General features: G+C 37.7%; 1 protein-coding gene across 4 annotated transcripts in view; it reads right to left on the reverse strand.

The window, feature by feature from the left end:
- Window positions 1–11,809: 11,809 nt before the first annotated feature.
- Window positions 11,810–18,352, reverse strand: part of SH3PXD2A (SH3 and PX domains 2A) — a 248,911-nt gene continuing 242,368 nt past the window's right edge. For all 4 annotated transcript variants that reach the window (XM_075841094.1, XM_075841096.1, XM_075841093.1 and 1 more), the window contains 2 exons: window positions 16,729–16,848; window positions 11,810–16,256 (listed from right to left, as the gene is read on the reverse strand). In XM_075841094.1, coding sequence (XP_075697209.1) covers window positions 14,325–16,256; window positions 16,729–16,848 — 2,052 coding nt within the window. In that variant the 3' untranslated portion in view covers window positions 11,810–14,324. The remainder of the gene's footprint in view (window positions 16,257–16,728; window positions 16,849–18,352) is intronic.

Here is an 18,352-nt window from a genome sequence, read left to right on the forward strand (position 1 = left end):
ATAGCGCTACACAGTCCTCCCCCTCTGTAAATAGTGTCACATAGCCCTCCCCCTCTTGTATATAGTGCTACACAGCAATCCCCCTTAGATATAGTGATACACAGCGCTCCCTTCTATATAGTGCTATACAACAATCCCTCCTTGTATATTGTGCTACACAGCGTCTCCCCCCTTGGACCTGCAGCTCTTGTAATTGCTCAGTATAATGTCCCCCGTAGCTGCCCCCACAGTATATTGCCACCCATAGCTGCCCCCACAGTATAATGATCTTCATAGCTGCCTCTACACAGTATAATGCCCCATAGATGTGACACAGTATAATGCCCCATAGCTACGACACAGTATAATGCCTCCATAGCTGCGACACAGTATAATGCCCCATAGCTGATACAGTATAATACCCCATAGCTGACACATTATAATGCCTCCATAGATGTGACACCGTATAATGCCCCATAGCTGACACCGTATAATGCCCCATAGCTGACACCGTATAATGCCCCATAGCTGACACCGTATAATGCCCCATAGCTGACACCGTATAATGCCCCATAGCTGACACCGTATAATGCCCCATAGCTGACACCGTATAATGCCCCATAGCTGACACAGTATAATGCCCCATAGCTGACACAGTATAATGACCCATAGCTGACACAGTATAATGCCCCATAGCTGACACAGTATAATGCCTCCATAGCTGCGACACAGTATAATGCCCTATAGATGACACATTATAATGCCTCCACAGATGTGACACCGTATAATGCCCCATAGCTGACACCGTATAATGCCCCATAGCTGACACCGTATAATGCCCCATAGCTGACACCGTATAATGCCCCATAGCTGACACCGTATAATGCCCCATAGCTGACACCGTATAATGCCCCATAGCTGACACCGTATAATGCCCCATAGCTGACACAGTATAATGCCCCATAGCTGACACAGTATAATGCCCCATAGCTGACACAGTATAATGACCCATAGCTGACACAGTATAATGCCCCATAGCTGACACAGTATAATGCCTCCATAGATGTGACACAGTATAATGCCCTATAGATGACACAGTATAATGCCCCATAGCTGACACAGTATAATGCCTCCATAGATGTGACACCGTATAATGCCCCATAGCTGACACAGTATAATGCCCCATAGCTGACACAGTATAATGCCCCATAGCTGACACAGTATAATGCCCCATAGCTGACAGTATAATGCCCCATAGATGACACAGTATAATGTCCCCATAGCTGACACAGCATAATGCCTCCATAGAGGTGACACAGTATAATGCCCCATAGCTGACACAGTATAATGCCCCATAGCGGACACAGTATAATGCCCCATAGCTGACACAGTATAATGCCCCATAGCTGACACAGTATAATGCCCCATAGCTGACAGTATAATGCCCCATAGATGACAGTATAATGTCCCCATAGCTGACACAGCATAATGCCTCCATAGAGGTGACACAGTATAATGCCCCATAGCGGACACAACATAATGCCCCATAGCTGACACAGTATAATGCCCCATAGCTGACACAGTATAATGCCCCATAGCTGACACAGTATAATGCCCCATAGCTGACACAGTATAATGCCCCATAGCTGACACAGCATAATGCCCCATAGCTGACACAGTATAATGTCCCCATAGCTGACACAGCATAATGCCCCATAGCTGACACAGCATAATGCCCCATATGTGCGTACCTAATAAAAAAGAAAACATAATTACTTACCTATCCCGGTGGGGGATGCGATGCTTCTCCTCCTCTGCACTGTGCTGTGAGTGACTCCGTGCAGACAGGCGCGGTGACGTCACTACATCGCGCCTGCACCGAGCCGCTCACGGCAGAGTGAATGCTGGAGCGAGGCTCCAGCATTCAACCCAACTGAATCTGCGTCCTGCGGATGCAGATTCAGTTGGAAGCAGGCAGCGCGGTTCGGGCCGCGATGGGCCTCCTAGCAGCCTCGGGCCCCGGGCGACCGCCCGAAATGTCCATATTATAATCCGCCATTGACTGAAGTACTGTAGACAAGGGCCTGTGCAAGTGGTTTACTAGAATGATAGTAAATGTAGCCTTAAGACATCAAGGATATCTAAATAGCTTTAAAGCCATCACCTTGCTGGATAACTGCATCTCCTTAACTGAGCTGATAAAAAAAAAGCTACAGAACCCATTGACTTTAATAGGTTTGGTTGGGTTTCCGTCATTTTAATGGACAAATATGATGGAATCTGTAACAGAGCAGATGTGGACAGAGCCTAAATATGTTTTTTTGGCACAGCACACGTACCACAGTGGTAGAATAATTTCAACAGTTCTATGGATAGGCTTTTAATGAGGAATCAAGTGTACTTAGACTAAGGTGTTCATGACTAAGTCATGCTACGTGCGCTAGTAAGGGCTTAAAGGGGTTGTTCAGGATTATGTATGGTATTGCAGCTTAGCCCCATTTACTTTAATGGAGCTGATTTACAGTACAAGACACAACCCATGGATTGTGTGGCACTGTCTTTAGAATAAAAGCAGTCATGTAGTCCGTAAATATTGGGGTGCCATAGGAGTCCACAATATATTTAAAGTGGATCTAGCAGCATCTAGTGTGGAGACACATCCGCAGCACTATTAGGCCAAATGGCACAAAAAAAATAATCACATTGTGCTATTTGCTCTTTAGCAGCTAGCAAAGAATACAGCAGGCTCATAGTGAGGAGTCCGCTGTATTTATGAGAAGTGCACTCCCCCACTCCTGTGATTGATGGCTGCCATGTACACAGAGCCAGATACACGGCATCACATCAGTTACTTGTGGAGGGGGTGGGAGGAGGCAAGGGAAGCATTTCCAACATAGTTACGAGTCTGCTGTATTTATCAATCCACTGTATTCTTTGCTAGCTGCTATTAAACAAATGCTAAATACTACTGTATGCTGCCCTAAAAATGGGTTTTCCGAGCGTATATAACAAAAAAAAATACAGAAAAGTACCTAGATATGTCTGACCAGGTGATGGCACTATAGCTCAGAAGTCGTTTTTTTTCATTTTCTTTATCTTATACAGTTCTGTACAGCGTCTCTATTTTGATGCTGCCAGGGCTTTCTGTGGGCGGGACTACCATGTAAAGGACTACCAGTTCCCATGATTCCCCTCCCCTTTAAGAGACATTATTATATTTACAGCTGGCTGCATTCTCCTCTATTACTGGCTGCTACTGAAACACAACTCTGCTGTTCTGATTCTAGACTCTGCACTATCTGCTGCCAAGCATGTGAAACAGGATCCCTCCAGAGACCGGGAGGGGGGGGGGGGGAGAGCAGGGATTAGTGGAAATGAAAGTCATGTTATGTGTGACGTCCCGTACTTTAGGGAGGGGAGAGATAACCAGGTGTTCAGTGTACAAGCAGAAGATAAACACCAAAAGAATTGTAACGGGTCTGCATATGGGACTGGCTTACAGAAGCATTTCAGCTACAGACAGAATATTAGTAGCTGAATTAGTAGCGGACTAATCTTACTGCAGGTAAACCATCTGCGCACAATTTCTAAAAACCGAAAAACACCTTAAAAGAGGGGAGTATTGTGTGATGAGAAATCCGCTATAAATCTTCAGGTCCCACTTTACTGATACATACTTCCTTAGAGCCCTTGACTTGGTGTTACAGAGGCCACTCGGTGAGTGCGATGGCACCCACTAGCTTATAGATGCCCTAATTCAAATTCACCTCTCTGGTGACAGTTTCTCTTTAATGTCAAGTTACTGTATCAGCATCTGTATATACAAAATATATAGCTTTAAAATAAAATACATTCAGTGTTCAGTACTCAGAATAGAATACTGTCAAAACGAAGTTTTAAATATATAAAATGTAAAAGTTTGCAGGAGGTGTCGCTATTTGTTTACAGTTGATGATGTAATGTGCTTTACAATATATGATCAACCATTAAAGAAAGGAGTAGAAAAGAACAAAAACAAATACACTAGGGTGATGAATCAGATAGATTTAGGGTGACACCAGTTACCAGTAAAAGCTTTATGGTGCATGAAAGAAGGTCTAATCACCAAAGAAAATGATAGTTATATTATCTGGCCAAGTGGATGCTCCATTTACAGTACTAGGAAAAACCACTATCGATAAACTATAAACACCGATTTGATAAGTTGTTTTTGTTGTCAAACAGCCATAATTTATAATAATTCAAAGGGAATGTAGTTTAAAATCTCCATCATTTCTAGAACAAGGTTGAAAAATGTACACACAACATACAGGTTTCCAAAAAAGAAAAACAAGAAAAAACTTTTATTTTTCAAGAGAAATATAAGATGCAATGTAAACATAAAAGACATACAAAAGACAAATCCTATCTTACAGTTTCTAAATTTTCAATTTCATAGGGTACATACCGACCACTATTGGCAGGGCATTTTATTACCATCATGTAATAATACATACATGTCTGTCTAGCGTTTTGTTCTCTTTTCCAGAAATTAAATGTATGTTATGCTGCTTCCATGTAGACAATCAGTACAATATATAGGATCATAAGCATCACTTTGGTCCAAGACATATTTAAACTGGGAGATGATCACAATTATTCATTAGAAAGAAAGCTACCCAAGTATTCATTAAAAGATACCCGATGCAAGAACCATATATCTACTCATGTCAAGATGAGTCACAAGATATCTAAAGCAATGGATTTTCTATCGTTACACTAAGTAAACGTTAGTTGTTTTTTCAGCGTAAGGCACAAAGGGTCCAAAATATATAAAAATGAGCGCAGAACAAATGTGCTGCTCATATAAACCAACCAGTTCATAGCTTTCATATTTCCACTGTTAGTTAAGCAATGAAAGCAGGGATCTCATTGGCCGTTTAAAAAACTGTGTACTGAACTTTCACAAAAATGTTGACCAATGGCACATCTGATGTAATTTTAAAAATTGTTAAAAGTAGTTGGTTTGGAAAACACGTTTTTAAACAAAACATCAGTGCATTACCTTGACAGTGCATTGATTTCAATGCAAATTGTGTAATGCCTTATTTCTCATGTGGTGGCGCTGTTGTGTAATTGAAAACTTGTTGCTGGATTCCCCCACATACTATAGTTGGTCACTGGGATTGTTTGCAGGTGACACACTGTGATCATTTCAGACCCTTCTAAGAAAATGATATTGCCCAAAATGGACAACCCTTTTAAGACACTGAAATAAACACTTGATTGAGACAACATTTCTTCTCTAAATACTTAATATTCATAAAGAACGCCTAAGTGACTTTCAGGAATTTGAGGCACAGGGTATTTAAGGCTACATGATGTTTCAGTCCTCTATGTAATTCCTTTTAAATAAGTAGGATATTTGTTTGGCACACAAAAAGAGTGCTAAAGACCTTGGAGATGTCCTAAAGTTCTTGGAGAAGCAACAATCTCAACTTTATAGAGCAGATATACATTAGAATATCCATTGGGTCAAAAAACTTTGTGATGCAGTAGAAGACGACACTTAGAGCTTTGTTTAGGTAACGCACCTATGCAACAAAGTTACACAATAGTACTTAATAGTAATATCCCAGGTAACAGAGCTAATAGATGGTTATCACATATTGTGTTGGCACATCGCAAAAAAACACATACACATAATAAACAAAGGCTAAAACGTTAGAAAGATCCATGAGGTACTAAAAGGGATCACAAAAATTGGTTTATACAGGAGCATACCATACCGTACACTCACTAGTATATTATCAAGACAAAATACTAGTTATATAAAGTAGGAAATTTGGAAATCTAAAGCCAAATAGAAATGTTACTAAATATTTCTAACCATTTTCAGTCCATCCTGGTCAACTAGAGTAACCTACTAACATCTAATGCAGTGTTTCAAAACCTTTTTACCATAGAGAACATCTGAAAAAATTTAGCCCTCCTGAGGAACCTCTAAAACTACTTTATCTCTACTATAAAAGTTACAGATCTTGCTATTGCCATCCTCTGTGGAATCCATAACAGGTACCAAGAACACCATGGTTTGACAGAACCTTGGTTGGGAAACAATGATCCAAGCTCTCATTTGTACTTTTGTGTCTAAGGTCAATTGAATCATCTGTTAGTTCCTGCACTTGTGCCAAGAAAAGTCAGATAGACCTAAAAACAATAGTGTTAATAAACCCTAAATCTGCTACAGCTGCCTCAGATATATATGTCATGAGAACATCTAAAATTACAACAGCTCCAGCAGACAACCAACCTTCTCCAAGGCTCAGGTGCATCCAAGTACATAGTCATACATAATGAAGAGTTGACTTCTCTTTTTCGAGAAATACATTTAATTTTTTGCTAAACTGGGAAACAATTCACCCACAATATCAAACTTACATTTCTAGCTCTGACTTTTCTACTCAAGTTCCTTGAGAATCTTTCAGAAACAACTTTTCCCTCCCCTTCTCTCGAATGTCCCGTTATACACTTCGTATAACACTTCACAAAACAAACACCCTGCAAAACACTTCCACTTACAGAAACTTTACTAACCAACTACTCAACATTCTTCATCTTTCAAAAATTCTCCAGCTATCTTCTCATTCAGTGGTAAATCCATATTATCACATTTAGTAAAGGAAATCTTCATCATAATCATCTGTCCAAGCTCTTACAACTCCATAGATCAATGTATTGAATGCACTTCATTGGGGACCACTATTTTTCTTTGACTCACACTTACTAAAGTTGACTTTAAGAGATGCATTTATTATACCATACATCAAATATCCTTCAGACATTGTATTTATTTAACTTGTATTTTAAAGAATATCACATATGAGAAGTAACTCTTTAAGGATATGGTCCATCTTTAAAAATGGTCTGCTAAATGAATTCTTGATCTAGCTCTAGATTGATCCTCATAAAATACTTACTCAGAGAATGTCCTCAATGGAAAGACTATTTAAGGTCTGTGTAACACAGCCAACAAAAATTACATTGATTTAAAACTACTTCTGAAATTAGATCACAAACATTAAAAAGTGAAGATACCAAAAGGTTTACAAAAACTCTTAAAAGTTTCCCTATACTTTAAGATTCCAAGGAAAAGCCTAGGCTGGCCATACCCGATTATTTCGGCAGGAACAACCAACGATCTAATCTACAGCGGCGTCCCGACTCTCCCCCGATGGCAGATGTTGGGGGGAGAGAAGGGTCGGGCATGTTGAATTTCAACATGTCCTTTCCTCTTGTTTGTTAGTAGATACGCCGCTGCTTTAATTAACTACATACTCGCGCCTCCTCAGTGCGCCTTGACCTTATCGATTGCATCACTACATTTTACATGAAGCAGAATTCACGGCAAATGAAAATTGGAGCATATAACTAAAAAGGACCCTACTCAAGGTAGAAATTGAATAGAAGTGTAGCGCCTTGAAATGACTACAGCTATCATGGGAGATTGCCTAAAAACTTCACATACACCTGAATTTCATCTTTGAATAGAGTCCTCTTTCAGTATGCTCCAGACATTATTTTTTTGCCAGTACATTTTTGGAAATTATTTTTTAAATTACGACATTACTTGAGTTCCAGTTTACCCTTGTTTTTTGGTTGAAGTTGACAATTTTATCATTGACACTGCAAACGTTTTTGAGAGTCTCTAGGTGTTTTCAGACCGATTAACACTAGATTTCCCATTGCTGCAGTTCTAACTAGTTATACTTTTAATTAAAAAAAAAATAATTGTGACCAGAATTACTTTATTATGTTTATTAAAATAATTGATCTTATAATTAAAACGTATGAATAGTTATCACTGCTGCTTGGAACTAACAGGAAGCTCAACTCAGGACAGTGGTGGCTGAAGTGGTTTACGATAGATTTGTTAAAGCCAGTGTGAACCTAATAATAAAATCTAATGTGAACTGCACTCAAATTAAAACCTGCTTAACTGTATTGCATATATGATATTAATACTAAAAAATATTTGGGACCAGCCCGGTGCAAGATCTAAAAAGGGAAGGTCTTCAGACACAGAGATAAAGGGTAAAGTCTGTGTCTCCCTCCAGGTAAAAAAAAATAACCAAGAAGGTGATTTTACTGTATAAAGTATGATTTAGAAAAACAAATCTGATTTTTACAATGAGAAAAAAAACAAAAAACTGTGGAGCTGCTGCTTAACAGAATTATACAAAAAAAATGGCTATTAATATAAGAGCCACCTTAAAAAGAAAAAAAAACAGCAAAATAATAAGAAAAATGTCCATATGAGGGAAAAATGCATAATTGTGTTCTCAATAAAACCAACCAATATCCAAAAATAACATCAGCTGCCTGACATTTAATCAGTTTATTGTCTGGAAAAATTGAGTAGTGCCATTATTAAAAAAAAATAAAAAATTGCATTGAAATATCCCTCATTTAATAAAAAACAAATTCAAGTGCTAGCAGCAAAACTCCAGTTGATAAATATAATGCTCTAATTTCTTATCTTGAGATTTCATTTTTTTTCTCCACATAAAGCGTTTTCCCTGAATTGAGGTAGCAAAGCTGCAACAAAAAAAAATAAGCTTTCCTGAAACTACCTCAAAATGAGTCCATTAGTAGCCAATATAAATTACACAGTACCGACTGGAAGACCTCACTGTGCACTGCGATCCCCTCTGCAAAGATGGGGCTAAATACAATGCAAATAGTCTCTTCCATGCCATGAGCACCTAAACCTATCCAGGTTAAACACACTGGTCTGACTCACAGTTTCCTGAGTGCATGGTTTCAATGGTTATTTCACACTGTGCACACCACTTCAATAGGTAAGATGATAAAAGCAGTGAGCATGCTCTTTGGAGCATACGTATGATATATATGCTCCATAAGCACATTCTCTGCGTAAAGAACTACCGGAATATCTATATGCCCCCTACAATTTTTTTGTGTTGAGGTTGACATTACATGGCACCTTTAAGAAGGGTTTCTCTGCCTGTATCCCAATGATAAAACTTCCTGCCCTGAACTCTGGCATCTCCGTAATATCAAAAGAAAACCGAGTTTCCTAGCAGCAAATCAGCTTTTTAATCTAGAAAAATAATGCTGGATTCTGACTGGTTGTTATGAGAGGCACCGTATCATATGAGAAAACTGACCTTCCAAAGCCTGTGTTGGTAAGTGTTGTCATAGGGGCATAGGCAGAGACACTCTTCTCACAGAAGTCTGATTACTGAACAAGGGGGTTCATTACAGATCATCAGGTAGTCCTCTTTTTATCAAAAACCTCATTAACAGCAAAGGTCCTGGATGAGAAGCCTGTACTCATATTTGATATAATTCTATATTGCACATATCCTTCAAATTGATTTTTTTTTTATTGATTTTTTTAGCCGAGAGACTTTTAAACAAGGATTAAAGAAAAAAACAAAACAGAGCAAATAACATAAGAAATATATTGTTAACAATGGCTACCTAGAATGAAACATTGGTTACTACATAAAAGATAAATACATGGCTAATATAAGCCCTGCGAATTCCCTTGTGTGTTATATATCATTAAATCCATAGCCTAGTTTATATTTATTTTTTATTAAAGCATAAGATATATAAATATACATTTTACTAAAAAAATACGCAGCTCTACAATTGTAAAAAGTGATTTTGAACGTTATATAAATGCCGTCGTCCTTCTATTTAACTATATTAAGTGTATAATAACATATAGTAAGAGTCAGGTTACTATTCGCTCGAAAGGCTCCATCTACTAAAATGTGACTACGAAGGTATTTGTGTTTTTCTTTCCGTACATTTGTAGAGAATTTAATTAATAATCCATTGGACTACCTTAGTTGGACGTGTAGTTACGGTATCAATGTCGGACTGAAACAAAGGTGACATTTACGTGTGGCCACGGATATACAGGTATTATATATGACACCAATGGAGGGTTAAGACGACATTTGCTTGCCCTCAGGTCCCTTCTGCACTGCAAGAAAGATCAAATAGGTCATTGATGGTGTTTGAATGACCATAGATAGGCAGATATCCCATATGACACCAATGGTTGGTTGGTTAGACAATTTACTGCCTTCAGATTTCTTGTGCACTGCCGGAAAGCTATATCTGACTGATTCTATAGGAGTTTTAAAATGAGATATGATATCTGTGTGCTATTATCCAGGTATTTTTTTTTCTTTTTTTTTTATAAGAGTGTGCTTAATATAATATTCTGCATGAAATCTTGACATGGTCAACATTAAAGCAGATCAATGGGATTATCAACACCATGTAGACTTAGACTAAGGTAACACGTACATAACTTGAAGCTTCTGCAAAATATGTAACAGGGCCGCCCCATGTGCCATGTATAAAACTAATGTCAGAGGAGTCTTTGGGGCCCCTTCTAGCAGCAGGGCCCAGGTGCAAGTAATCCTTTTTCAAAGCCAAATTTGGCTAATGTGTATCATGGTTGCAGTAATGAAGCCTAAAGCAAAGCCTTAGTAAATATAGCCTTCAGTACTCAAACGGTTGCAAATCTAAGAAACTATTACCCTATGTACAAACATCCTATTGTATGTAGCCCTACCTAGGCCAATCATTGACATGACAACATGACCATCTCTACCAGAGTCCAGAAAATCCTTCACCTTTTCAATTCACACATAACCAATACAATTAACCTGAATTTAGATGAGAACTATCGTAATTTATTAGATTATTTGTGGCATGGAACACAGAATTTAACTTGTTACAGTATATAATATACACCTAACCCTTTTCTAATAAATAAATGTAAAAAATGCTTAAAGCAACAGTAAAATAGCTCTTACATTAATAAACTGTAATCTGTTCTATGGCGTGATTCATGCAGAATTAAAGTAAAAAAAAAAAAGCCAAAAGATATAATCAGGCATTTTATAACCATCAATAACGAACTCAGAAGTGCTCATTATTAATAAAGTTGCAGTATACAACAAAAACAATACTTATTTTGGTTTATAATTGCAGATTGCAACCACTAGGGGGCACCCTTGAACAGGACTGGATAGAACTGTACTGATTTATTATAGACTGCAGCGATTGAAAAGTTTTACAACCAGAATTTCTACTTTAATAGAAAAAAAAACCCCGAACCAACTTAATCCAATTGAGCCATATATAAACAGACAGAAGTGCAGGTATTTAACTTTGGAAGCTACTTCCCCAATTTTACTTAATCTAATACCTTATCCAATAAAGTACTGACTGGTCCTGAAACGACAGAAATATTATATTATCAGAGTGACAGATTTACTTGTTTTATCATCCTAAATATGATTTACTATCTAGAATTTCAAGTGTTGTATTACCAAAACTAATTTTGGGCTTTGAAGTTGCATTTGTGGGGTACCAGGTAAACGTTAAAGCTGCATACAAACTATCTGACCACACAGGGTTTATTGTTTTATCAAACTAAATTTGCAAAGCCTTAGAGTTCTCTAATAACATTGGCTTAACAGTTGTGAATACCCATAAATAATTATAAATAACCTCTTCTTATATATACAAATTAATGTGTTGACGTATGTTCTGTATAGCCTGCACTTTTTCATAATGCACTTGAATGTAAAACGCGTTATTGTTAAAGTGCATCAATTTCAAATAATGAACCACTTCTTTATCCTTATTGATAAAACAATCATAGTTATAATATTAATAATAACTAAAATTATCGCTATTATTAGTACTGCAGTCAAGCAGGTAATCTATGTATATTCTATGTAATACTGTCCAGCAGAACTATATAGAGCTTCTAAAAAAAAAAAAAAAAGCCTCAAATTTGTAATACCAGTCAGGCAGATTATGTATGAAGACTGATGATGTTATAATATTCTACAGATTTTCCTACCTAGATGAAATCATCCTGTATATCATTTAAAGGTGAATGCAAGGAGAAATTTGTTAGCGTAACCCAACCAACTATATTGAGAAAATGACAGTGGCTTAGGATTGGTTAATACAGAAAGTTCAACCTATAGATTGGAGGTGGAAACTCCCTTTAATTTACATGTACAACTCAGGTAGAACCCCCTTTAAATTTCAGGTATAATTAATTTTTTGGGGCTCTTACTTATCTCGGTTACCTACATACCTAAATATAAATTCCTCTTACAAAAATGGCTTACAAGTTTCTCTTGGTTGTTCAATTATCACATATGTTTAACCTATACTAGAGACCTCCATTTAAAGTAGCCCTTGTAGTAATACACAAGAGCTGGTACAGGTAGTACAGACACTGCATTACTGTGCACAGTACATGATAGGATAGGCTGCTTATCTGGACACAAAAAGAAAGGGGTTAATAAGAAGGCCAGAAACTCAAAATCAAGAATTCCACTAAGGAATTAATAACTTTTTTTTTAACAAAGAAAATACACACAAATGCAATATTAGAACACATAACATATTTACAATGATGCATTTACTTTCAAGTGCACACTATGAGTTATTAAAAAGACAAAACGGCATAGCTGTCTTCCTCTGGAGTATGGTGTCGAAGAGGAATAAGGGGATGGTCTCTTTCCCTGGCACAGCCAATTGCGCTTTCCCTTCTCCGGTGTGGATTCATAAAACAGTAATACCGCAGTAGGAAGTACTACTCGGGAGGGTCCTATACTTGCGGAATGGTGGCAACAGTATACAGTTAGCCACCCTCCACAAATTCCCCCCCATCTATGTATATTCCTTGCATTGTTCTGCTTTTTTTTTCTTTACCACGTTTCAGTCACGTGTTCCTGATAATATAATAATTAAAACAAATAATTAAAAAAACAATATATACAAATGTAAAATTTGCAGAGTGTGAATCAATTGTTATGTAAACACTGCGTCTGAGGACCAATTGCAAATCTCACTGCAGACTGATACGTTTTCCAATAGTGTTCAGAAGAGGGCACATTAGTGTATACATTACAAACATGCCTAAAGAAGCACCAAATATACCTCACTTAAAGGGCCACTAAACATTTAACAAAACTTACTGACTACATTCAAAGACCTCATAATTTCTGTGAACTTGAAATACAAAAGTGGCTGGTTGCTGTATTTGTCAATGGGATAATTGAAAAATATCTACTAGGTCTAGAAGAATATCTTCCCTAATCATGAAATTATATCACATTACTTTATTTTACATATATACAGTACTAACCATTACTATAAAATAATTTGTATTTTAGGTTTAGTGGTCATTTAAAGGGGTTCAATACCTTCTTGTAAATAAGTCTAAATGAACAGAGCTTGTAAAGCACATTAAAGGAGGTGGTTAAGGATTGTAATGGCTCTGATCTTATTTCACAAACCGCGCCACATCTGTCCATGGGCTGTGCCTGGTATTGGAGTTCAGTCCCATCACATTTTCTGGGGGAAAAAACCCAAACCCTTTTATACAATCCAGGATAACCCCTCCAACTTTCTAATGTGCACTTGATAAAAAATTGGACTTGGGAGTGTTGATCTTATTGATCACCGTTATGGGTGGTAGCAGTGTTTGTTTACTTACATCTCATCCATAAGGTTGTAGATACACCCATGTGAATCTATGTATTTAGGTACAACACCCAGTGCAATTTTGCCTTTTTGTTTTTTTTTTACTAGGTATAGGACCCCTTTAAGCAATAGGGCCATATATTTTTCCTTAAGTGGCTTGGGTATTCAGGCCCATATTAAGCACTTTCTGTCAATCTTGCATACCAAATTCTACTCAATTAAAAGTGATAATAGTTAAGGGAAGAAAATCTAACTGTTATAAAAACAGATAAAGAACTTATACAGATAAACATGAAAAAGACAAAAGTGAAACACAAATTAGAACATGGGATATAAAGTAAAAAAAAGAGATAGAAATATTTAATTACAACGTCTAGCATTCCTTGTTTGAGTTATAAAATTTTTCAGACACTAAACAGGGTCTATTTTTGTTGGCAAAAGTAAGAGCGGTCAGGGAAAAGCAGCACAGACCTAGTATTCTGGAGGCCGTGCCAGTAGGAGTTCCCTGGATTTTTGTGACATTTCTAGTGTTCCAGATAATGTAGTGAAGGCACACAAATACGGTTTTCATTTTAACTATTTGATGATCGAAATACAATGTAATACCCTGTGTTATTTCCAAACATTTTTTTTCACAAGGATAATTTTGTTTTATAGAAATAAGAACATTATTTCCCCAACTTGATTTTACATCATGGAGATCATAATGCTGGCTTTCCAAGTACTTGGACGCTCAGTCTAATCTTTAAATTAAGAAAATATCTCGAGTGTCTATGTTATATTATCTCCATATAAAAGGATTGTCAGTTCTTTTTCTCTAAATAATTTGAAGGCACCCATCCTTTAAATGGTTTTGCGCCGTCAAGGATATGGCAATACCACCAGCCATTAGGGTTTTTCTCCAACACCTCCATAGAAACCCCTTCTGGAAATCCAGCAGTTTCATCATCGCCGTCATAGTCAGCAATAGAGATGTATATATCTTTAAGGTTGTTGTGGATAAACTGGGACTTCTCAATAGGTTTTGGTCGGACAGTAGATACTGGGATTCCATTTCTCTGAGGAGATCTTACAGATGTTTCCATTTGAGTTGCGTCCACTTCTGTTTTATCAGTAACTTTGAATTTTGAATCGTTTACCTGAGAACGGACGGTGTTAAAGGAGGAATTCCTTCGAACAGACCTCAAATTATCTGTAGCAGACAGGGATTCATTTCGGCGCAAATGGCAAGCAATGTTATTTTCCTTGGGTGGCGGGGAAACAAATACAGACTGGGGTCTTACCGCAATTTGTTTTATTCCATTTCTTAACTTAACAACATTACTACTTTGCCCTGGAGGTTTAGAAAATGTTCCAGGTGGCCTTGAGGGAACTGGAGGTGTTGTTCTTTTGCTTTGGTTAATTGTATTTAATGCTTGCACTCTTCTTTCGATTTTTTCCAGGCTGTTTGACTTATTTTCGTTCTTTTTACATTTAATAGATTCAGGATCAGGTACTGAGGTTTCCTGTTGCTTATTATCCACTTGTTCTAAGTAATGTGAGGGTGCCCACCCTTCTGAATCTTTGTATCTTATAAACCACCAACCACTGTCTTGTTTCTCTAAGACCTCTACTTTTGCGCCTGCTGGAAAGCTAATTTCTGCATCCAAAACTTTTTGATAGGTGCTTGTGGCAGTACAGATTTTTTCATTCGTATCCTCAGATTTTTCTTTATTACTTGAACATTCTAATGACTGTGAGGAACTTGAAGGATTATCTACTGAGCTTCTCCTTGGTGGACTTTCAATATCCCCTGATGCACTCTTTGGAAGATTTTCAGATTCTTCACTTTTAGAACCTTTAAGTCCACTTCTTAGCTGTCCAGTTGGCCTTAGCTGTCTTCGCAAAGTGCTAATGTCCATTTTTTCCTGGCTTTGGGAATCAGTTTTACTTATAAAGGGTTTTGGTCGAACCGATGGCTTTGCTTTGGTTGAAGACATAACTCCGGATTTTTGTTCAGAATCTTTCTTTGTTCCAAACTTTGGCACTGACCGCAAACCAACATCTGATACAGACCTGGGCTTTTTCTCTTCATTTGTTGAAAAGGAAACATTTTTTGTTGTTTCCTGTTGGACATTTTTTTCTGATTTATATTTTAAAAGTGGTGGTTTTGAAGGGGTTCCAGATGGAGAGTTTCTTGGCACCAATGATGAACTTTTCAGTGAATCAGAATCTCCACTTGACTCTTTGCTTGACTCTTTGTTTGATGCTGTGTCACTCACATATGGTCGGAAACCATCATTTTCATAGATAGTCTCTTCTTCATTGTTGATATCTTCACAGGACTCTCCCACTTTAAATTTTGCTCTTTGAAGAGAAGAAACGGGAGAAGGTTTGGAGGGCTGAAACATACTTTCTACAATTTCATCATTAAAATTGCTCTGAGAAAAGGAGTCTTTCATGTCAGCTTCTAGATCAAAGCCAAAAGCTGGGATATCATATTCTGGCTCCTCATATATTTGCTTTGCTGGTGAATCTTTGGAGTCTACGGAGAAGCTATGACGGGTGGCTGACACGTCTTCTACATCTTTAGGCTTTGTAGGTGGTGCAGGAGGGGGGACCTTTGGTCTTGTTAATGTGCTTGTCCTCCGGTTCAGATTTGGTTTCTTTCTTTTATCAATATATGAAGATGGGGCCCAACCTTCCTTTTCTCCAATCTGTACAAACCACCATCCACCAGAATTCTTTTCAATTACCTAAAAGAGAACAAAATATTATACAATTTTAGTATTCAATGCGCCTTTCACATCTTCCGGACTTCTACATTGCACTTGTTCTTGGAAACCAAATCTGTGTCTTCTCCTGGAATAATTCACATTTACCTTCTTGTACTAACAGGGTACAAATCCAATAATTTATTATTGTAGGAAAAAATGTGATGGTAGGCACTTTTAAGGAAATGAACACATCACAGACATAATCGTTCATACATTTAGTATTATTATGACCACAAATATTAACTTGTACTGGTGGCAATCGATCATGTATGGCTGTTAATGTTTGATTAGACATTAATAGTATACAGTATGTTAATGCACTTTTTCCTATGTCATTCCTACTTGACAGTCCTCGGATTATGGTATGTAGACATATTTGAGGTCATGCCTTCTCAATAGATGGGGTTAGTCACTATAACATAAGCTTCAAAGAACACAACTCTTTGCTTACATCAGCCTTTTGACCTCCTCGGAAACTTATCCCATCAGATATGCAAGACTGAAATTCTGCAATGGTGTAATACTCCACTTCAACTGATGGAGGCTCTGGAGGTTTTGGCAACTGAAATCCCTAGAGAACATAAACAGACAAGGCTTTAGTTTCAATAGATGCTGTTAGCGCAAAGTGAGTACCCTGATCTTGTAGATGTAACGAGTAAGGACACTTTTTCTTTTTGATAAATAATTTACAGCTGTAAGTATTCACATAAAGAAACATTTAAAGGTGACAGAAATTAACAGCCAAACTAGGGAGATTTTTGACGTTTGAGGCAGCACTTTGAAGTAAAAAAAAATTAGCAGGACCAGCCTTAAGGGGAGTGGGGGTAGCAGACTGGGCAAGTGTCCAGGGCTTTCTCCCCAAATGGGCCCCCTGCTTTAGCACTGCTATTTAATAAGCAGATAGTTATAGCTGCCGTACAATGGACTGCAAAAATGATTAGCATATGTCTAATGCCAACCATAAAGTGCCCACAATAGTGGCACCAGTTTTGGTCTGCAGTGAGAGCCCAATTTAAAAATAAAAGGAGACCGTCGCAATAGTCACTAGAGAAGTCTGAGTCGTTATTCAGGATTAGATTAACATCAATGAATGGTGACGAATATCAAAAGGTACACTCATAGTTAGAATCAACTATATAATAATGCAACTCATGCTATCTCATGCCTACCGTCAAGCATTTTATGAATCCATTAGATGGTAGATCTTATCAGATCAGAGAATTTATCAATTGTCAAAGTAAGGGAGTGATCTATATCGCTAATGCCCCTGTCCTAAATTATGTCGGCAAGACCATACAGGAATTGAGGAGGAGAATCTCTAAACACCTAAGTACTATCCATCACAAAGAAGACACACCACTCTTTAGGCACGTGCACTCTGTACATGATGGGGATGTTCGTGCCCTACAATTTTGGGGCATTACCCATATTAAACTTGGCCCCAGAGCAGGTAACTTGGACCGTAAGTTATTACAGGAGGAGGCATGCTGGATCCATCGTTTGGGCTCCCTTAGTCCAGGGGGCCTTAACGAGGGTTTTACTTTTGCGGCATTTTTGTGAATCTATCCACTAGCATCTGCTGGTCTTTGCTTGCGTTCGGGTATATGATGCCCTTTGGGCAATTTTTGTTATAAGTTGCATTATTATATAGTTGACTCTAACTATGAGTGTACCTTTTGATATTCGTCACCATTCATTGATCTTAATCTAATCCTGAATAACGACTCAGACTTCTCTAGTGACTATTGCGACGGTCTCCTTTTATTTTTAAATTGGGCTCTCACTGCAGACCAAAACTGGTGCCACTATTGTGGGCACTTTATGGTTGGCATTAGACATATGCTAATCATTTTTGCAGTCCATTGTACGGCAGCTATAACTATCTGCTTATTCATTTACAAATGATTTCCCTTGATTGCTGGTTATGTACTAACCTAGCAGTTACATCTTACCTAAGAGCTATATAGCTCGATACCTGCATGCATTTTATTGTGCATGCACCTATATGTATCTTAACATCATTGTAACTACCAGATACTTTCTATCTCCGGTTTTTCCGGTACTGCGCATGCGTG

This window comes from Rhinoderma darwinii, chromosome 11 (genome assembly GCF_050947455.1).
Source record: "Rhinoderma darwinii isolate aRhiDar2 chromosome 11, aRhiDar2.hap1, whole genome shotgun sequence".
NCBI lineage: Eukaryota > Metazoa > Chordata > Amphibia > Anura > Rhinodermatidae > Rhinoderma > Rhinoderma darwinii.